This window comes from Engraulis encrasicolus, chromosome 6 (assembly GCF_034702125.1).
Source record: "Engraulis encrasicolus isolate BLACKSEA-1 chromosome 6, IST_EnEncr_1.0, whole genome shotgun sequence".
In the NCBI taxonomy this organism is placed as follows: Eukaryota; Metazoa; Chordata; class Actinopteri; order Clupeiformes; family Engraulidae; genus Engraulis; species Engraulis encrasicolus.
The window spans coordinates 18,214,891-18,234,732 of record NC_085862.1 but is presented as its reverse complement, the minus strand read 5'-3'; the positions used below and the strand labels follow the sequence as shown (position 1 = coordinate 18,234,732).

At 45.7% G+C, this 19,842-nt stretch overlaps 1 protein-coding gene across 6 annotated transcripts in view; it reads right to left on the bottom strand.

Annotated features, from left to right (window-relative positions):
- Positions 1-19,842, bottom strand: part of usp24 (ubiquitin specific peptidase 24) — a 90,077-nt gene that overhangs the window by 17,116 nt on the left and 53,119 nt on the right. For 2 of the 6 annotated variants that reach the window (XM_063200808.1, XM_063200813.1), the window contains 22 exons: positions 19,815-19,842; positions 19,374-19,459; positions 18,979-19,087; positions 16,132-16,290; positions 15,620-15,717; positions 14,881-14,976; positions 14,405-14,633; positions 13,837-13,999; positions 10,206-10,361; positions 9,531-9,601; positions 9,086-9,246; positions 8,845-8,906; positions 8,309-8,509; positions 6,832-6,946; positions 6,240-6,411; positions 5,429-5,548; positions 4,454-4,579; positions 3,569-3,667; positions 3,093-3,175; positions 1,937-2,078; positions 1,350-1,469; positions 836-1,056 (listed from right to left, as the gene is read on the bottom strand). The exon at positions 19,815-19,842 is cut by the window's right edge and continues 146 nt beyond it. In XM_063200808.1, the coding sequence (XP_063056878.1) occupies positions 836-1,056; positions 1,350-1,469; positions 1,937-2,078; positions 3,093-3,175; positions 3,569-3,667; positions 4,454-4,579; positions 5,429-5,548; positions 6,240-6,411; positions 6,832-6,946; positions 8,309-8,509; positions 8,845-8,906; positions 9,086-9,246; positions 9,531-9,601; positions 10,206-10,361; positions 13,837-13,999; positions 14,405-14,633; positions 14,881-14,976; positions 15,620-15,717; positions 16,132-16,290; positions 18,979-19,087; positions 19,374-19,459; positions 19,815-19,842 (2,817 nt within the window). The remainder of the gene's footprint in view (positions 1-835; positions 1,057-1,349; positions 1,470-1,936; positions 2,079-3,092; positions 3,176-3,568; positions 3,668-4,453; positions 4,580-5,428; positions 5,549-6,239; positions 6,412-6,831; positions 6,947-8,308; positions 8,510-8,844; positions 8,907-9,085; positions 9,247-9,530; positions 9,602-10,205; positions 10,362-13,836; positions 14,000-14,404; positions 14,634-14,880; positions 14,977-15,619; positions 15,718-16,131; positions 16,291-18,978; positions 19,088-19,373; positions 19,460-19,814) is intronic. The other 4 variants (XM_063200811.1, XM_063200810.1, XM_063200812.1 and 1 more) reach the window with 4 other exon arrangements.

Genomic DNA, 19,842 nt, shown 5'->3' with positions numbered 1-19,842 from the left:
ACAAAAATTAAACAAACTATTTTGGTAGTAGAGACCAGCACAAAAACTGAAGCTCATTTTTGCTGAGGGGATCCACATTCCTGCATTTGTGGGATGCCTGGTGGGAGTGGGATTTTTTTTCTTTTATGATCAGTGTGTGCCAGACATCTTGAGCTAGTTTGATGTGTAAGTGTGGCTGAGATGTCCATAAAACAGGCAGCCGAGACCAGAAGAGTCTCTCCCAATCACACCACCTCCACACATGGCAAACATAAAAACGTAAAGGTGTGTGTGCACAATTTGGGTGGTATAGAGTTTCCCTCTTCTATGTCATGACCCTCCCAAATTCACCTTAAATGCTCTGAGTCTCTGTGTGTGTGTGTGTGTGTGTGTGTGTGTGTGTGTGTGTGTGTGTGTGTGTGTGTGTGTGTGTGTGTGTGTGTGTGTGTGTGTGTGTGTGTGTGTGTGTGTGTGTGTGTGTGTGTGTGTGTGTGTCTCCACTTTCATCTTAAATGGCTGTGTCTCACTTGTGGACATAATTCACAGATATTTCCGTCAGTAAATTGTCAGCTTTAATATCTACATTTGATTCTCAGGTCTTTTAGGGCAAATACAGCAGTTAAGTGGTACGTCTCCAGGGCACAGTCCTAACTGTACAGTGCCTAAACATGAAATAAGGTGATTCGGTACATTTCAGTAAAAGGTGATTCAGTATGACAAAATGTTGAATGTTGAATTCAGTATGACAAAACAGTGAATGTTCTCTAAAGTAGACAGGACCTTGATAAAGTAATAGTAGTCATTGTGTGCGTGTGTGTGTGTGCGTGTGGTGTGTGTGTGTGTGTGTGTGTTGTACCTGCGGTCCTTGATGAATGAGTAGTAGTGTCCAGCGTGGGCCTGTCCGCTGTGCACCACCACCCCGGTCAGCTCGTAGTTCTCCGAGATGGTGACCTTCTTCCTGGGCGACGAGCCACCAGACGCCTCCCCTCCCCGACCGTTCTCACCGTGATCCGCACTCGAGTCCTGCCGCGCCATGCCTGCTACCGTATAGGGCTCCATGTTCAACACCCACGGAAACTGGAGACAGAGGGGGAGGGATGGGGGATGGGGGAGGAGGGATGGAGAGAGAGAGAGAGCGCAAGAGAGAGAGAGAGAGAGGGAGATGGGGGGTGGGTAGAGAGACAGACAAGTTTAGAAAACACAATTGCATCGTGTATGAAATGTTTGATACTACCAGTTTGAATATGTTGTAATTGCAAAAAAACCAATACTGACCCAGAATGTTGCGTCTAGGGCAAATATTTTGGGGTGTGTGTGGGTGTGTGTGTGTGTGTGTGTGTGTGTGTGTGTGTGTACGCTTCTGGTCTCACCCTGATCTGCTCATCATACTTGATGGAGCGTCCGCTCTCCCAGTCGAAGCCGAATCGCATGAGGTGAATAACAAGCACACTGGGCAGAGACTTGATACACGTACGCTTCACTGTTGTTCTCTATGGAGAGGCACACGCATAATAATAATCCGTGGTGACATTTAAATATGTAAACATGCATGCACACCAGCCCTCCATTGAGGAGGCATTGGAAATGGAATTGTTTCTCATTTGTATGTGAGACAGCTTGAGTATCCGATAAGGTTAGAGAAAATGTAGAGCTTCAAGCCTAATACTGTTTGCAATTTGATAAACAACAACAATACATCATAAAAAGGCAGTACAATTCCAAACACAGATTTATTATTAACTATTCCAAACATGGAATATACTTATTCCAAATACAGATTTGCTTCACAGATATTTTACATTGTACTCTTCCTGTGTTCTCTCTGTTTTTTCATACCTTCACCTAGTACTCACATTAGTATCATGCCATTCAATCATCCAATACCAAAAACAGAATTGCAATCCAATTTACAAAAACGCAATCTAAACACCAAAGACAGTTTTGTGCTTCACTGTACCTTCTCCTTGCACTTCTCGCAGTAGTATGCGTTGCTTCCCTCCAGCACCTCTCCCCTGACGAACTGGTCCAGGCTGATCTCCAGGCTCTGGCAGGACGTCACCCCCAGGTTCAACGCCATGAAGGTCTCCTCCCGCTCATACCTAATACATACAAGACAGGAGAAAGGTAAAATTGAGTTTTACCATTCTAAGGCCACACCAATTTAATTTGTTGGTTCTCGGATTCGCCTCTTGTATTTTGTATCAAAATGAAAAAAAAAAAAAAAATCAGTTTCAATACCCCAAAAAATGAAATCGCTAAAAAAAACGAAGACTGCATGTTTTCATTAACGGGGAGGTGTCTCTTTAGTAGTTGGAGGTCATGTGACGTAGAGAACCAATAAAACCACTCCTTTCAACATGCCGATTACGACTAGCGAATCAGGAAACGTGTTACATTCAAACATTTACAGACAAACATGCAATGGCAAGTTGAAGCCCCTGTGGGTTAGCAGTAGCAGCGGTGAAACACAGTATTGCTCTTAGTGGAATTAGTGGAGTGGGATAGCAGTTTTAAAAAAAGAAAAACAACTATTCAACTGTTGAATCATCTCAGTTTATTCAAACCAGATTAATATAATAATTGCCCTGTGAGCTAATTTTGTGCCTGGTCTATTTGGCTGCCTTAATTCCCTTCTACACTGTCCTTCTCCATGTCCAGGTGTTTGCCTGTCTTGCACCTTCCTTTGGAGGTCCATGTGAGGCTGATATACAGGTGGTATAACCACACGACTAATTTTTTTTTTTTTTTTTTTCGCCCTCTCACTTCAACTTTTTCCTGATAAAATCCGAGAACCAACAAATTAAATTGGTGTGGCCTAATGTTCTTCCAGCGGTTCTCTGAGTCTGGCATCACAAATTCCACATTCAAGCTAGCATGTAGTATGTAATGGGGGCAGCTACGATTCAATAAGAACTGATAGCTTGGAACTAGAATTGCACACAAAGAGAACGGCGGTGTGTTTTAAGGTAGAAAAGAAAACACACCGTCCATGTGTAATCTCATCTATTTATTAAACCAACAGACGCATTTAAGCCCTCGAGCCATTGTCTGCCAGCCAATGCATTACAAACGTAAAAAAGGGAATATGTTCTACCATGCCCTTTCATTTTCACCTGTGTGGGCAGTCTTTGCATATCTTCTGGTCGGAGAAGATTCCCTGGAAGGTGTTCTTGAAGATCTGCTCTCGCCCGATTTTCTGAGGGGGAAAAAAAAGGAAAGAAAGAATTTATTTGGCTATTTTTCTCAGTTTCATGGTTGACATAGCAGCAAATATCTTTCACTAGAAATCCACAGACAGTACCGTCTCTCCATGTCAAATAACTAAAATTAAAGTGTTGTTTTGAAATCATTTGAGCATGGGCATAAACAGACCGTCATAACTCTGCACAGATGGACGGGGGAGCAAGCAACTCAAACAAACCACAGAGGACACCAGGGGGTGGTATGTGTGTCCTCACTTTGTGTGTGTCAATGTGCTGTGTATGTGTATGTGAACCAGTAAATGCTGTGCTGTGTGTGTGTGTGTGTGTGTGTGTGTGTGTGTGTGTGTGTGTGTGTGTGTGTGTGTGTGTGTATGTGTGTGTGTTACCTTCAGGTGTTCATCCAGTTGGTCGACCAGGCTAGTGAAGAACTCGTAAGCATCCTGCTGCTCGCGCACGTACAGCTCCCTATTCCACATCTTAAAGATCTACACGCACACGCACACGAACACACCTTATTAAGGGGTATATCACAGACATACATCTAAAAAACTACTAGCATTACACACAGATTAAGATATTTAAGAATGCAGCTTATATAAATAGCCATAATAATTAAGTATTGCTACTTGACTTATTGCATAATCTCACATCTTTCGGTACATAAAGTATACCGTTTATTATGGGGTAGCTGTGGTGCAGTGGTTAAAGAGCTGGGTTTTAGTCGAAGGTTCGAATCCCACCGTTCCACTCCCTATCTCACTCCATGGCTGAGGTGCCCTTAACCCATTGACGCCTAAGGGACCTGCAAAAAAAGGGTGCTGAATGCCTGAGCCCTTTTAAGAAAAGCTGCCCTCGGCCTATAAAAACCTAAATATCTCAGCTTCTGAAGCACACAAAAATTTGCACTAAGTTGCATTTAAACGCTAAGACCCTCATCTTTCATTAGAATGTGTTCATTTATCTCAAACAAACATGAGATTTGAGACAACTTTATTAAAATCTCTGAGTCTGAATGTTGCATAATGCAGCTCCAGGCGCCAGGGCCAATGTTGCGCAACGCAACATCAGGCATCAATGGGTTAAACAAGGCACCTAACCTCACTCTAGGACTGTAATCAATACCCTGTACTGAAAATAACAGCAAGTCGCTTTGGATAGAAGCATCAGCTAAGTGTGATATACCGGTAATGTAAAAGTGTAATGTAATCATGACATGGTGTTTTTGATGTGGGTTCATAGTTAAATTGGCGCCATGTTGCTGTATAGTTTACCTTCCAGAAGTTCTCTGGGACGTAGTACTGCAGCTTGCTCTCCATCAGGTGTCCGAATAGAGACTGCACCTGGCAGAACACACTCTCATCTGGGTTCTCAGCCTCGTCCTCGATAGACAAGAAGCCCTGTACACACACACACACGTACACACATGATTTATGTTAGTACCGCTGCAAAACATCAGTGTGAGCAATCGTACCTAATGAGATCCCTACACACTTTCACTTTTCCCTCGGCAGCTTCATCAGTCTATGTCACCATCTACTGGACAGACTGTGCCACTGCCAAGGTGCTCATTGAGCCCAGTCCAAATACACACACACACGCACGCACACGCACAAGCACAAGCACACAGGCACGCATACGCGCAAGCACGCGCACACGTGCGCGCACACACACACGCGCACACACACACACGCGCACACACACACGCGCACACACACACACGCGCACACACACACACACACACACAATACTGGTAGGGGACAAGGAAACACCAGCCAGAAATGGCCATAATTCCACTGTAATCGCTTTAGTAGAACCTGCTACAAGGCGATAAGGACACTTTACGTGTGAAATATTTTCCTCTAAGCTGCTAACAGCGAATGTGTGTGTGCTAAATCAAGCAGCTACTGCAGCTGCTGCAAGGTTTAATTGAGAGTTTGTGGGTCAATTCTGCCCGACACCTTGAAACCACCTAAATCTGCTGGGCAATGCAGAAAAACAACAACACAGCCTCCATTTGCTAAGCGCTTAATCTTTAAGAGCTCAATGCTGTTGAGTACTGAGAGAGTAAATACTGCTAAAAGAAGCACATCTTGTTTGTTTGTGTGTGGCACAGAGCTTTGTGTGTATGTGTGCCTTGGATAGACCGGACACTTGTGTGTATGTGTGTGTGCTTTGGGCAGGCCTGGCTGTATGTATAGCTGCTACTATTTGTGTGTGTGTGTGTGTGTGTGTGTGTGTGTACGTACCTCTGGCAGACCTGGCTGCATGTATAGCTGCTGGAAGACGGCGTTCATGTAGCAGGTGGCTCCTCCGTTCTTCAGGCCCACGAAGCCCGACACAGAACGACTCTCCACAGGGGGCAGGTACTGAGGACACAGAGAGAGGGAGAGAGAGAGAGAGAGAGAGAGAGAGAGAGAGAGAGAGAGAGAGAGAGAGAGAGAGAGAGAGAGAGAGAGAGAGAGAGAGAGAGAGAGAGAGAGAGAGAGCGCGAGAGCGAGAGAGCGAGAGAGAGAGAGAGAGAGAAACAATTAGCTAGCCCGCCATCATTACTCTGAGGGACATATGATAATTTGCAGAACATTTACAACAGATGGGAAGAGGCGATACAGCAATGAAGTGAGGGGGAGAGAAAGAAAAATAGAATCAGAGAGAGAGAGAGAATCAGAGAGAGAGAATCAGAGAGAGAGAGAGAGAGAGAGAGAGAGAGAGAGAGAGAGAGAGAGAGAGAGAGAGAGAGAGAGAGAGAGAGAGAGAGAGAGAGAGAGAGAGAGCGCGCGCGGACATATGAGAATTTGCAGAACATTTACAACAGATGGGAAGAGGCGATACAGCAATGAAGTGAGGGGGAGAGAAAGAAAAATAGAATCAGAGAGAGAGAATCAGAGAGAGAGAATCAGAGAGAGAGAATCAGAGAGAGAGAGAGAATCAGAGAGAGAGAGAGAGAGAATCAGAGAGAGAGAGAGAGAGAGAGAGAGAGAGAGAGAGAGAGAGAGAGAGAGAGAGAGAGAGAGAGCGTGCGTGCGTGCGTGCGTGCGTGCGTGCGTGCGTGTATCTCACGTCGAACTCCTTGGTGAGCGAGGGGTCTGGCTGGTGGTGCATGGACAGCAGTTCCCGGGCGATGAGCTGCAGGTTAGTGAGGGAGGAGTCAGCCAGCATCACCAGCACCTCATAGGCCGCTAGACGACTACTCACAGTACTGCACCTGGTAGGGGGAGGGGAGGGGAGAGAGCTGAGCACACACGCACGCACAGGGTTGACCAGCTACCAGGACAACAAATTTTGCACTCACAACTGGCAGCAAAGACCTGGCAGCTTCACTCACATCATGCAGGACCATAATTGTGTGCATCTGTGTGTGAATTACTTGAGGTGGGACTATTTATTGTGTGTGTGTGTGTGTGTGTGTGTGTGTGTGTGTGTGTGTGTGTGTGTGTGTGTGTGTGTGTGTGTGTGTGTGTGTGTGTGTGTGTGTGTGTGTGTGTGTGTTATTTACTTAGGGTGGAAATCATGGCTGAGGGGTTGTGAGCTGGATGGATTGGTGTGTGTGTGTGTGTGTGTGTGTGTGTGTGTGTGTGTGTGTGTGTGTGTGTGTGTGTGTGTGTGTGTGTGTGTGTGTGTGTGTGTGTGTGTGTGTGTGTGTTTTATTTACTTGGGGTGGAAGTCATGGCTGGGGGGTTGTGAGCTGGAGGGGTTGTTGCTGTTGAGGATGATTCTGGAGGCGGGGAACAGGAAGTCATCAAGCAGCTGCTGAATCAGAGACGAGCCTGGAGGACACATGGATCACACACACATTTACATTAAACTACTTCCACTTAAAATCACGTGTATGTTCTTGTGTTATTAGGTATTCTGGACATGTTAATGATCAACAACATTGTGTGTTTTGATTGGTGGATCATTCCTGAGCACTCTTTTTACTTTTACAACACCTTACTAACTCCTTCGCAATGAATCAAGAGCAGTGTCTTGAGGAGCCTCGTATATATGTGTGCATGCGAGTGTGTGTGCGTGTCTGCTTACTCCCTTCTAATCTAGCTGTTCTCTCATTGGCTACGTGTACATGATATTTTTAAGTCCGATTTAATAAATGCGATTTAAATAGATCGGATTAAGAGTTATTTTGCGATGTGTATACATGGCACTTTCACTTAAATGCGATTAAACGTCTGGGGAAAATAAAGCATTGCGATTGGACTGAGGACGCACGTGCTGAGCGAGCCAAATAAGGCACGGGGGCGTGGTCCAATGCCACCGAGATGCAGGTCATCTTCCCCACGAAAATCGTTGCCTCAGGCGGACTGAAATCACAACATTTCCCCCTTTCTCCCTGGATCATTTACAATGCTACATTAGCTACCCTGTTAGCATAGAAAAACGAGTGGTCAGATAGTAATGTGGAGTAACTTTGTTGTGCTTCATTACTTCGTGGGGCACTTTTACATCAATATATGGAAGCCCCAACATTTATAGTCGCTTAGGGACTTTAAATTAAGCAAAACTTTCATGTGAAAATTAACATTAAGTGCCGCCATGTTTTTCTCACTGGCAAGAGTCTCTTGGCGCCATCATGTGGTCAACGAGCATGCGTGGAACGACTAGATTTATTGTAATTCCGAAAAAAAGGTTACATGACAGAGGAACGTGTTTAAACGGATTTAACAGAGGATTAAACCACCCACTTTAATCGGACTTAAGTTTAAATCGGAATAAACTTAAATCCTGTTCGGTAAGTGTTTACATGATATTTTTAGAGTGGAATTAAGACTTAAAGTGAGTTAAATCGGACTTAAGTGTCCCATGTAAACGCATAGACTGTCATATAATGACATCAGACTTGATGAGGTTCAGGTGTGTGTGTGTGTGTGTGTGTGTGTGTGTGTGTGTGTGTGTGTGTGTGTGTGTGTGTGTGTGTGTGTGTGTGTGTGTGTGTGTGTGTGTGTGTGTCAGTACCTAGCTTTTCCTTCATGTTATGGCCGGCTAGCAGTATGCCATCTGCCTCGTGTTTGTGTGCATGCGTGTGTGTATGTATGTCTGTCCCCTACCTATGTTATCTGCCTCGTATGTGCGTGTGTGTGTGTGTGTGTGTGTGTGTGTGTGTGTGTGTGTATGCGTTCGCGCATGCCTACCCGTCCTACCTAGCTGCTCCTTCTCGTTGCCACAGAGTGACAGCAGTGTCTTGATGAGCCTCAGGTGTCCTGCTAGGAGGATGTTGTCGGCCTCGCTGGTCTCCAGCTCCGCCGTCCAGGTGGGCTCAAAGTTATCCAGCCAGCTGATCTCATCCTCCAACATGGCCGCCGGAGAGATAGCCAGCTGCTCCATCTCAGTGGCTGCAGAACACACACACACACACACACACACACACACACACACACACACACACACACACACACACACACACACACACACACACACACACACACACACACACACACACACACACACACACACACACACACACACACACACACACACACACACACACACACACACACACGATTAGTATATGTAATCATCACAAGCTCAGTGGCTGCACAACACACATGCATTAACATCCATCTCTGTGGCTGACAACGCACACAAAACATTGATCAGTAAACACACTAGCACACACATACACAGTCCAAAAGATTCACGTGTTGCAGAATTGAATGGGCAGACTTACAGGTGAGGTCATCAAGCAGTTGGCAGCGCAGGTCGAAGTACTCAGTGCACTGAGACAGCAACCTACAGGAACAGAAGACACACAACCACTTATGGACCTGTCAACAGTTGGGAGTGGTGCATATATGTGTAGTTCTGGTGTGTGTGTGTGTGTGTGTGTGTGTGTGTGTGTGTGTGTGTGTGTGTGTGTGTGTGTGTGTGTGTGTGTGTGTGTGTGTGTGTGTGTGTGTGTGTGTGTGTACCTCTGGTTAATGCCCCTCATGATGCTGGTAGGGGACCACAGGGGCAGCTGTGCGGTGAGGACCACCTTCAGGAGGAACAGGTTGGGCTTCTGCAGCTCAGGGTGAGCGGAGGCGTCCGTCTGGCTCAGCGTGTACAGCTGGTCACAAGCCACACGCCGGATCTGACACGCGCAAGGAAACACACACACACGCACAGAGATACACAGAGAGGCGCACAGTGAGACAGATGCACACACACACAATAAAATATGCAAAAATAATGACATAACACAATTGCAAACAAATAAAAATAATCGCAAATGCACATGATTACTTGCAAATACATACAAAGCTACAATGACATATTGAGTATGGGTTTCCCACACTGGCCTATTAGATATTAGAGGATTATGTTATAATTGGCTTTGACGGTAAAAGATGCAAGATTGTAGACACTGGTCCTCACCTCTCCACTCGGCGAACCCAACAGGATGTCTATGATGAAGTCAGTTACGCTCGGCAGGTTATAGAAAGAGCCTGGTAAGGAAATGCAGAAATACTTAGGTTATAGTTTATTTGTTTGAATTTATTGTGAGTGAGTCCCACAATGGGCCTTGTGAAAAAAGTGTAAAAACCTCACTGATGGGTTATGGTTAGGGATTGTTTTGGTATAGGCACAGTTTAGCATTCTTTAGCTATATGAATGGAAGTCAACGGGAGGGCACCACAATGATAGTAAGATGGGGATGTGTGTGTGTGTCTGTGTGTGTGTGTGTGTGTGTGTGTGTGTGTGTGTGTGTGAGTGTGTGAGTGTGCGTGTGCCTGTGTGAGTTACAAAGCTGTTGGGAGCATAGCTGTAGACAGGTGACGAGTAGTGAAAGGGCCTCTGTGTGTGTGTGTGTGTGTGTGTGTGTGTGTGTGTGTGTGTGTGTGTGTGTGTGTGTGTGTGTGTGTGTGTGTGTGTGTGTGTGTGTGTGTGTCTTACAGAGCTGCTGGGAGCGTAGCTGTAGGCAGGTGACAAGTAGTGAGAGGGCATCTGTGTGTGTGTGTGTGTGTGTGTGTGTGTGTGTGTGTGTGTGTGTGTGTCTGTGTGTGTGTGTGTCTCTGTGTGTGTGTGTCTGTGTGTGTGTGTGTGTCTTACAGAGCTGCTGGGAGCGTAGCTGTAGGCAGGTGACGAGTAGTGAGAGTGCTTCTCGGGCGATGATGGTGTCTTTGATGGAGACACACAGCTGCTTGACACAGATGCCCGCCTGGAGAGTGGTCACCTCGCCCTCGCTGCTCGAACTGCAGTTACTGCCTGAGGGGACAAGACAAGGCACACACACACACACACACAGGTCAGTCTCTTGTAGCAGACACAGATGCCCTCCTGCAGTGTGGTCACCCCCGCTTCACTGCTAGAACTGCAGCTACTGCCTGAGAGCACAAGACAACAGACTTATGTGAAATAATGTACACACACACACACACACACACACACACACACACACACACACACACACACACACACACACACACACACACTCACACACACACACACACACACACACACACACACACACACACACACACACACACACACACACACACACACACACACACACACACACACACACAATAATAGCTCTCTTGTGGTTGACAATTCTGCTTCTGTACTTTAAATACATCAACAGGATATCAAAAAGAACATTTATTGGCAAAGATGCCATAATCTCTCCCATAAGATGCCCCTCCACCACTCCATCAGTATTTGTAAACAACAATCTGCAGCCACAAAATACCTCAACACATTTATTGTCAAATATTTGAACAATGCATAGTCACACAATAACTTTCCTAAGTGCCTCGTAAGCAGAGATATAGCACTGTGTCCCCCAGAGAGACCAAGAGCTGTCCTCCACAGTCTTGTACTGTCAGCAGCTCAGCTACAGCAGAAATGCATAACGGTCTGCCCAGGGGCGGAGCGCTGGTATTGGGACAGGGGGGGCTGGGAGATGTGTGAGAGGCGTTGGGTCCACGAAATATCGTAGAATGGGGCCCCTACAAGATGTTTGGCAATCGAAAGCCACTGCCCCCCCATGAGTCATGGATGGAGCCTGGAGGTGTAGGGAGAAGGGTAAAGGTGGGATTTGACCCTGCAACCCTGTGATCTACAGTCCAACTCCCTAACCATTAGGCCACGGCTGCCCCAAATTTCAGTTTAGACTGGAAATGGTCTTCATTGCACTTTTTTTTTTAATCTTGTGACTAAGCCTTATGGTAAAAATGGCCCATTTTAGCAGCATCACTAGGCCTATGTTAAATTTTCAACAACTACAATATCCAGCCTAATACCAAGGCTTTGAAGGCATTTTCCCAGTTTTAATGTTGGGGTAGTTACTGCACTTTGCCTTTGTCGGGCATAATAGCCCTGTGTCACCGAGAGTGACCAGTGTCCTCTGCTGTCTAGTACTGGCAGCAGCCCCAGCAGCAGCATAGCATAGCGATCTGCACACCGCACCGCAACAACCACACTGCTGCAGCAACCACTTGGAACTCTACCAGGGGTCACTGAGTACACCAGAGCGGAGACAGAGAGAGAGAGAGACAGAGAGAGAGAGAGAGAGAGAGAGAGAGAGAGACAGAGGGAGAGAGAGAGAGAGAGAGAGAGAGAGAGAGAGAGAGAGAGAGAGAGAGAGAGAGAGAGAGAGAAAGAGACAGAGAGACAGAGAGAGCAGTGCAAACGGCTGAACTGATATTGACCCTGGAATTTCAATTCAATTCCATGAATTAGAGTGCAGTTAAGAACTGAGAAAACATGATGAATGAGGCGTGTGTGTTCTGCACAGCTGTTGAGTGTGAAATATCAGTGTGCAAGTGACCGTGTGCCTGTGAAAGTGTGTTTGTGCACGTGCGCCCATGTGCATGTGTGAATCTGTTTAGTATGTCCCTGTGAGCACGTGTGTACAGTATATCACGAAAGTGAATACACCCCTCACAGTTTTGCAGATTTTTGAGTATATCATTTCATAGGAAAGCATTACAGAAATGTAACTTTGACACAATGATTAGTGACCTTTTAACAACATATTTAACCGCTTAAATTTCTTGTTCACTCAGAAAAAAAACTAAATACAGCCATTAATGTTTGAACATGTACTCACAAAAGTGAGTACACCCCAGATTAAAATCCGGTAGAGAAGGGGCTATGTTTGCTCGAATCGACTCGAAATGAAAAGGGATGACAAGGGAGGTCATCAGTGTGCGTTTCAATCTTTCTTTGCATTGAACTTTTAAATATTGAGTCTGCATCTGGCTTAAATAGATTGGTGTGAGATTTGAATGCAATCCTATGGAGAATATCATGATCTGCTTCAGTAGTCACAGTGCATGTTGACATGCATGTTTCTTTTAGGTGTATTTCAGATTGCCAATGTTGACAGCATTCATGCATCCCCAAACCATGTCAGTCCCACTACCATGCTTGGCTAGTGAGAGGATACACCATTTTTGTAAAACTCACTTGTTTACCACCACACATGCTTGACACCATCTAAGGCAAATTTGTTTATCTTGGTCTCTTCAGATCACACGACATGGTTCCAGTGATCCATATCCTTGGTCTGTTCATCTCTCTTGAGACCAAGATAAACAAATTTGCTTTAGATGGTGTCAAGCATGTGTGGTGGTAAACAAGTGAGTTTTACAAAAAAGGTGTATCCTCTCACTATCCAAGCATGGCAGTGGGCCTGACATGGTTTGGGGATGCATGAATGCTGTCAACATTGGCAATCTGAAATACACCTAAAAGAAACATGCATGTCAACATGCACTGTGACTACTGAAGCAGATCATGATATTCTCCATAGGATTGCATTCAAATCTCACACCAATCTATTTAAGCCAGATGCAGACTCAAAATTTAAAAGTTCAATGCAAAGAAAGATTGAAACGCACACTGATGACCTCCCTTGTCATCCCTTTTCATTTTGTTTCATTTCGAGACGATTCGAGCCAACGTAGCCCCTTCTCTACCGGATTTTAATCTGGGGTGTACTCACTTTTGTGAGTACATGTTCAAACATTCATGGCTGTATTTTGTTTTTTTCTGAGTGAACAAGAAATTTAAGCGGTTAAATATGTTGTTAAAAGGTCACTAATCATTGTGTCAAAGTTACATTTCTGTAATGCTTTCCTATGAAAAGATATACTCAAAAATCTGCAAAACTCTGAGGGGTGTATTCACTTTCGTGATATACTGTATGTGCGTCTCTGTGCTGCTGACCTGTCTGTGTACACCGAGAGGGAGCGGTGCGTTTCTTGGTGGACTGTGTGTGTGTGTGTGTGTGTGTGTGTGTGTGTGTGTGTGTGCCTAAATAAGAAAAAAGCAAAGCAGCTAGCTAAGTATTGCTCACTTTCTGCAGTTATAGGCAATTTGCATATATGGAGAAGGAGATGCCACTCCTTGAAGAGGATGTAGACCACTATAATTTTGGTATTTATGTAAAAGACACATTATTGCTTCTTTAACATTGTTTGGGGCGCTGTATTGCTTTCTCAATAATTATTGGTCCTCCCAAATAAACAAATCTAACTGTGTGTGTGTGTGCATGTATGTATGTATGTATGTATGTATGTATGTATGTATGTATGTATGTATGTGTGTATGTGTGTATGTGTGTGTGTGTGTGTGTGTGTGTGTGTGTGTGTGTGTGTGTGTGTGTGTGTATATATGTATGTGTGTGTGTGTGTGTATATGTGTGTATATGTGTGTGTGTGTGTGTGCATCTCACCTGTGCTGCTGACTCTGCTGCGTACCCCGAGAGGGAAGAGGGAGTTGGTGCTCTCCTTGATGGGCTGACTGCTGCCCACCAGGTCCAGGCGACCGGCCGCTGCAGCCCAGGTCAACCGCATAAAGCAGGCCACTGTGGACGTGAAGTCCCCCACCTCCATGGTCTAGTTATAGGGAAGGAACACAGGAAGACAAGTATTATTATTGCTATTACAATTATTAATGAAATCAATTCATTAATTAAACTGCAGCCCGGGTCAGCCGCATGAAGCAGGCCACAGTACACAGACGTGCATGGTCAAGTCTCCCACCTACATTGTCTAACCACAGGTAAAATAAGAAGACACGTTTGTACACATGCATGTCAAATTAGGATTGCACGATTCATTTTTATGCAATGGCCTGAATCAATTGTCAGGTCCTGGCAGGCATGGCCTGCCTACCTAGGGAAGCCGACAGGGGGGGACAACGGGGTCAGCTGTCCGAGGCCCAGAATCAGATCCCCGTGGTATTGTATGTACTGTGTGGGGGCCCGGCCCTGCTGTGAGGTCCAGGCGTGGCGTACGTACCTGGATGGCGACGCGTGCGGCCGGTATGATCTCCTCCACGCGTATGGAGGAGCGGTCGGACATGCTCATCTGGCGGTAGGAGGACTTCTCGGGCGTGCCGCACAGCGAGAGCTGACGGCTGCCCTGCCGCCCCGCGTTCCGGAACGGCCGCGACGACAGCGTGTCCAGGCCGTCGCGCGTCACCTCCTCGTCCAGGATGCTCGGCATCGTCTGCCCTACCAGCAGGAACCTGCAGGGGGCGACCACAACCACAACTTCATCTTTCCATAAACACCGGTCAGACTCTTACTGGAAGAAAACATAGAGGTCTGTGAAGGAATACATAAGCACACACGCAAAACAGCATAACATTTAGCATATAATGAACACTTATAAAAACAAAAATATGGAGTTATTTCATATGCATGTGCGTGTCTTAACCAACGGTGTAAGCTTTGTCAGCGTTGCTGAGTTGCGCGTATTGCACTGTACTGTACCTGGCCAGCTGCAGGCATATGGAGTAGACCCCCTGCCTGGTCTCATAGTCCACCTCGGAGGGGATGGAGTCCCTCTGCATCACATTCACCACCAGGCTGCACAGGCGGAGAGAGAGAGAGAGAGAGAGAGAGAGAGAGAGAGAGAGAGAGAGAGAGAGAGAGAGAGAGAGAGAGAGAGAGAGAGAGAGAGAGAGATTGCGAGAGAGGGAGATTGCGAGAGAGCGAGAGCGAGAGCGAGAGGGAGAGGGAGAGGGAGAGGGAGAGGGAGAAGGAGAGAGAGAGAGAGAGAGAGAGAGAGAGAGAGAGAGAGAGAGAGAGAGAGAGAGAGAGAGAGAGAGAGAGAGAGAGAGAGAGAGAGAGAGAGATTCATCCTCATGACTTATGGAGGCCAATTACATGAACACCTGGTGTGTGTCTGCGAGTGGCTATTCTTGGTTTACAATAAGATAAATGTACTGAATGCAATGAATCTCATTCCTAAGACGCTTTGGATAAAAGCGTCTACCAAATGTAATGTAATGTAATGAATGTAAACACAGGGTAAAATGAGCTTTTGTCTTGTCTATATTGAGATATTTGTCTTGTGCAAGTACCAATACGTTTACACTATGTTATCTTACGGTAAGCGGTAAGGTACTGCATAAGAGAGGTGAATTAAAATGTGATTGATGATACTTTTCACTGTAAAATTGTATTGTGCGTGTGCGTGTGCGTGTGCGTGCGTCTGTGTGTTGCGTACCTCAGTCCACCAGCCTTGAGGAAGTTCTCACAGAACGACTTGACGCTGGTCTTGGCCATCTCATCATCTGACGTTGGCATCAGCTTCGAACTCAACACCTGAACAAAACAAGGCATCAGGGACATGTCTGGATATGTGTATGTGCATGTGTATGCTGTGTGTGTGTGTGTGTGTGTGTGTGTGTTTGTATGTGTTTACCTCCAGGTTGTATAGGACCCTGAATGTTGGCATGCCGGGTGCTGAGGAGGAAGGTTTGTGTGTGTGTGTGTGTGTGTGTGTGTGTGTGTGTGTGTGTGTGTGTGTGTGTGTGTGTGTGTGTGTGTGTGTGTGTGTGTGTGTGTGTGTGTTTACCTCCAGGTTGTACAGGACCCTGAATGTTGACATGCCGGGTGCTGAGGAGGAAGGTGTGTGTGTGTGTGTGTGTGTGTGTGTGTGTGTGTGTGTGTGTGTGTGTGTGTGTGTGTGTGTGTGTGTGTGTGTGTGTGTGTGTGTGTGTGTGTGTGTGTGTTTACCTCCAGGTTGTACAGGACCCTGAATGTTGACATGCCGGGTGCGGAGGATCTGAAGAGGGACTCGAGGATGGAGGCGGCGCTCTGCTGATGCTGCTGCTTGCTGGACAGAGACGGAGACTTGGAGGCCTGCGAGCCCGAGCCCAGCGTGAACAAGGTTTTCTACACACACACACACACACACACACGCACACACACACACAGAACAAACAGGTTAATTAAATCAATTGGTCTCCAATACCAAATAAAACGATTCTGCTCAAGGCTAGAGAACCAACCACACACACACACACACAAGGATATTGAAGAAACTTGCACACACAAAAATACCACAAATGTTTCTAAGGTCATATAATATAATATAATATAATATAACCGTGTTAACAAGTCCGGTTACAATGTAGCTCCTGACTGCTATTAATATTTGACACACCTATTCTCTCCATGCAGCTACTGAATTACAACACGATTTCAAAGCCTGATAAAAAAAAATCAGCATAACAGCTTATTTTCACTGTTGACGCCCTCTCAGACTTTGATTACACACACCGGTAGATCAGCGGGGTAAGACCAGAGATTCTTTAAGTATATAGAGATATGCCAATGTAATAGGTTACTATGGGCACCTAACATGACCAGGTTCCGGTCTGCCTAAAGGGGCGTGTCATAATACTCCTAGCATTGAATAGAACAGTCCTTAGGTCTGCCCAGAGCCATACAGAGGGGAGAGTTACGCGATTGGAGGACCAGGAATTAAATGGCAGCCCCGCCTTTCAGCGAGCTTAGGTTGTTCCTAAAGCGGCTGTCTTTCCATAGACTCAACATAGAACCACCAAATTCTTGGGTTGCAGTTACGTCAGAATGCCCCTTCACTGGAGCGCGCGAATTTGAAATGGTGGACAACCCTGGCTTGGAGCCATTGAAACCCATTCAAAAGTACATTTGTTCGATGTTCGACAGAATATTTTTTAATTAGACCTTAAGACACACCATGGGTCTTGTTTAAAAGCTGAGAACCTCAGCTTTCCATACCTGAAAACGGTATTTTCCTAGCATCTACCAATCCGAAGGTAGCCTACTTTAAGTGCAGAATTACTTTTCTAAAGATAGCGTTTTGTTTCCTTGGAAACGGACGCGGTTTATGTGTTACGCATACGCTATTTGACTCGGGTTTGCATTATTATGGATGAATTTCTAATCTTGACATTCTAATGGACAATCTGTGCGAGTTTCAAAATGCGTTTTTATGTAACATGGGAGTAAAATGTGTTAACAGTACGCCCGTCTGGGATTTGTTAGCTAGTTCGCTAGTTAGCTAGCAAGTAAGTAATAGCAGAAATAAACTCTCTCTGGTAATAGATATTAGAATCGATCTGTCTCAATGGCCCAAGCATAAACAAAGAAACACCAGGATTTGGATGTAATGCTATAATATCAGCAATTTGTCAAAGCAAAACATTCTGAGAACATTCACAGAACCAGTTTATATCCACAGCCTTGAGTGTCGGCAAATCTTTCCACTTTTGACACATGATGTAGTGTAGAGACCTAGCACTTGCTAGCTAACTAGCGGGCCAGCTAGTTTAACAAATCCCAGACGGGATGTAAACACATTTACTCCCATATCACATAAAAACACATTATGAAATTCGCATAGATTGTCCATTAACATGTCAAGATTAGAAATTCATCCATAATAGTGCAAAACCGAGTCAAATAGCGTATGCGTAACACATAAACCGCGTCCGTTTCCAAGGAAACAAAACGCTATCTTTAGAAAAGTAATTCCGCACTTAAAGTGGGCTACCTTCGGATTGGTAGATGCTAGGAAAATACCGCTTTCAGTTATGGAAAGCTGAGGTTCTCAGCTTTTAAACAAGTCCAATGGTGTGTCTTTAGGTATAATTAAAAATATTCTGTGTCAGATCGAAAAAATGAAGTTTTGAATGGGTTTCAATGGCTCCAAGCCCAGGTTGTCCACCAGCAGCGGTAGATCACCACCAGGGGGCAGCACTATGACGTCAGCAGCAACCCAAGAATTAACAGCCAAAAATAAGGACTAACGAACTATACTGCGAGGTAATCACCACAAATTTGTAAACCATCAACTGTCTCGGTGGTGATAATTACAACAGTTTTACTATCTGTGATGTTTATCTGAAGTTATTACTACGAACAGCAAGTCTTGTCATATTCCCTGCATTGCATCGCAATGCATTTGCTGTGTGCTACGCCCACTACTAGGAACTAACATTCGCAACGCTGAGCAGTACTGAGAAGCTAAAACAGCTAATTTTGCTAATGAGGAAGTCGGCCTTAGCACACAGCGGAGATTGCCCGACTCTCCCCTCTGTATGGCTCTGGGTCTGCCTAGGTCTGCCTAAAGGGGGATTTCCCCCCCCTCCCCCTTGCAATAATAGAACCCGGAAACAATGGGCCAATGGAACCACTCTCTCTCTCTACTCTCTCTGGTAAGACTGGTGCTGATGTCTTAATCAGCAGACTGACTGCAGGGCTACCGCACTGCCGAGACAGAATTACACCTCTTGATTGCCTCCCCTGCAATAAGCCCAATCAGGATCACTCAAAACTGTTATGTAGCTGCACTTATACACGCCATTTAACAGCATGACTTATCAGCATGAACTAAAGACTTTGACGACTGCACCTGTGACATTATATTAAAAAATATCGGAAAATGTGCAGCCTCGTAGTACCCTACTCTAAAATATTTAACAGTCGCCCTGAAAGCTGTGTGTGTGTGTGTGTGTGTGTGTGTGTGTGTGTGTGTGTGTGTGTGTGTGTGTGTGTGTGTGTGTGTGTGTGTGTGTGTGTGTGTGTGTGTGTTACCTGGTGGCTCCAGACACTGGACTCCTTTGGCACGAAGTTGTCGAGGGCGTCCTGCACCTCTGGGTCAGTGGGGATCAGCAGCAGGAGCTTCCGCACACGCAACGTGATCCTGAACACGCACACACAAGCACACAATGAAACTCTCCGTATGCGCTATATGTACATCATCTACAATTCACAGCAATAGCCTGGTTTCTGTACACACACTCTCAAACCAACACAAACACACATTCAGTGATGAAGGCCCTCCATGCTCCACGCACGAGTGGTTTACAAGTATACTGGGTAGTCTATGCAATCCAATGCATTTTCCTCCATTTTTTATTTTACGTGTACTATTTCAATTATTCTACTAGTGTCTGCGCTATGAGCCCATGGTACCCATTAAGTCTCACCTCGGCTCCTCCAGGTTAGCCAGTTGGTAGAGCATCTCAAACACATTACACACCAGCGCCATCACCACACCCGGCAGGGACTTCTCCTGGAAACACATGCAAGTTCGCAGCATCTAGTAAGTTTGCGCATGTGTTTGTGGTTACGGCCCAACAACCTTATAGGTCAAGGTCTAATCTGTACAAGCAAGCGGGCACACATGTATGTTCGTGTGTGTGTGTATGCGTGTAGGCCTGAGTATTCGCCAGTACCTGTGTGTGTGTGTGTGTGTGCACATGTCGTTGTTTATACCTGTTGGAGGGTGTATGCAGAGTTAAAGACGCCGCTGCTACTGCTGCTAACTGATGCAGAGCTGTCTGCGGAGCCTGTACCTGTGTGTGTCTCTCTGTGTGTGTGTGTGTGTGCGCATGTGTGTGTGTTCGTGTGCGTATACTTGTGTATACCTGTTCGAGGGCATATGCAGAGTTGAAG